This window comes from Apis dorsata, unplaced genomic scaffold, assembly GCF_000469605.1.
Source record: "Apis dorsata unplaced genomic scaffold, Apis dorsata 1.3 scaffold_68, whole genome shotgun sequence".
In the NCBI taxonomy this organism is placed as follows: domain Eukaryota; kingdom Metazoa; phylum Arthropoda; class Insecta; order Hymenoptera; family Apidae; genus Apis; species Apis dorsata.
This window is the reverse complement of record NW_006263366.1, coordinates 108,003-110,047: the sequence shown is the minus strand read 5'-3', so window position 1 is coordinate 110,047 and position 2,045 is coordinate 108,003. Positions and strand designations below refer to the sequence as shown.

Sequence of the window (2,045 nt, the reverse complement as noted above, 5' to 3'; positions counted from 1 at the left end):
TTTTTTTTTTTTTTTTTTTTTTTTTTTTTTTTTTTTTTTTTTTTTTTTTTTTTTATAACAATGTATCTTTGGGCTGGCACTCAAGTATATATCTATCATGTATTAATATTTTTTTTTTAAACATGAAATTACACTTTAATAATCTTACTTATCATAAATTAATATTATTTGTAATTGAATTAAGAATGGTTTTATTTTAAAACATTTGTAGTGTATTGTATAACTGTAACTGGCGAAAGATACAAAACATTACACACAAATACAAAATTGCAACTGCTATTCGCGCAATAAGTTGCAATTTATTTCTTTTTATGCGAAATAGACAAAATGGATTTTGCGTGATTTACAAGTCGTAATAATGCTGCAAGTCCCTAATAAAAATAAATCGAAATGAAGATGTGCGTAGGAATGTAATAATTATTTACAATTTATCTATGTTACCTATGTTATATTTCTGTATGCAATGAATAAGTACCTCATTTTGAGAAATCAATAGATGAATGTTGCAAAGTTCGCCGTAGAGTCTGGTACTCGGTATAATTAAGAATATAGCAATAAAATTCAATGTCATTGCAATTTTCAAACAATAGATACAATTTATTTATACATATGTTTCCACAATGGGACTCATTACTTAAAAACTATAAGTGACTTAATAAACATTAATGGAAACTTAATTGTTTTACAGTATAAATTAGCTACTGGATTATTTAGACGCTCTTTCTTTCCCGCAATAGTAAGCGCAAAGCTTGATGGTTGTGCGTAAAGTTTATGGAGCTTAATGGAAGAAAAATATTTATCGATTAACAATTTAGGAATCTCATATGTGAGATGTACACTGGTTTTCTATCAATTATTTAAATATTTTTCTTCGAATCGGATGATTGTCTCGTACGATCAGCTGATCGCCTCTTCTTTGTTCCCCTTTACTGTGGCGGGACCACAGTTATTAATAACGCACGTACAATATGTAAGAGAGCATTGTGTTTACTTGTGTGTTTAGATGTGTGTTGAATGGATGTGAATCATCGTGGAATGTAATTGCGATTAGACGGATCTTTTATTAAACCACCAGCGGTACGATTTTTGGACGTATTACATATATAATTTATGAAGTTGTATGTACACCTACAACATATCATCGAGGTGAAATTATCTGAATAAGAAATAAACCATGTAGAATTGGAATTGTCTTGATTTTAAGAAATACCTTTATCCATTTTTTTAATCGCACGTGTTTAATTGGACGTGATTTTTTTTATCAAGATAATTCACATTTATCATATAAAAATATATGATAATTAATGATCGTTGAATAGAAATAAACAATTGAATGAAAATGAAATGGAAAAAAAGTAACGATATCGAAATTATACATATACGATTTAGAATTTTCATGACGTACGATTGCATTTAAAAGAAAATGGAAAATGCTTTGATCGATAAATCACGACAAGAATCGTACGCCGGTTCATAGTGCGAATGAGAACGTGCTATTTAGTTCAGAAATTTCCACGCAATTAATGAAAAGGAAAAAGGAAGCAATTAACAAAACAGTATTGCTGGTGGTTAATTGCAGGTTTGAAGGTGGGAATGGATTTTACAAGGGTCTGTCTGCGAACCTGACCAGGGTGACTCCAGCGACCGTGATCACATTTGTGGTATACGAAAATGTGTCTCACTATCTTCAGCATAGAAAAACGAGGGATGAAGAGCGAACTTTGCCGATTTTGATGAAGAAACTCGAAGAGAATTAAAAATAATATTTATTAGAAATTATTTAAGAATTATTTAAGAATTTCATTGTAAAAAAGCCCGGTGAAGCTTAAAAAAATTGATAATTATGTTTATTTTCAGTTAAATCAATCGACACAGATATTTACGATCTGTCAACGAAAATTTTAGCTAAATTACAATAATCCATAAATAGAATGCATTTAATCAAATTACAAGCAAACTAAATATTGGCTAAATTTTCGTTTCGCTGGCATTACTCTGTGTCTACAAATCTAAGATATCGATTCTTATATTTATGAAAGTTACAA

General features: G+C 29.3%; 1 protein-coding gene across 1 annotated transcript in view; it reads left to right on the top strand.

Moving 5' to 3' along the window:
- LOC102678613 (mitochondrial folate transporter/carrier) overlaps positions 1 to 1,813 on the top strand; it is a 7,650-nt gene extending 5,837 nt beyond the window's left edge. Inside the window, exon 6 of the mRNA XM_006610004.1 lies at positions 1,580 to 1,813. Within this exon, the coding sequence (XP_006610067.1) occupies positions 1,580 to 1,757 (178 nt within the window). The 3' untranslated portion in view covers positions 1,758 to 1,813. The remainder of the gene's footprint in view (positions 1 to 1,579) is intronic.
- Positions 1,814 to 2,045: the final 232 nt, after the last annotated feature.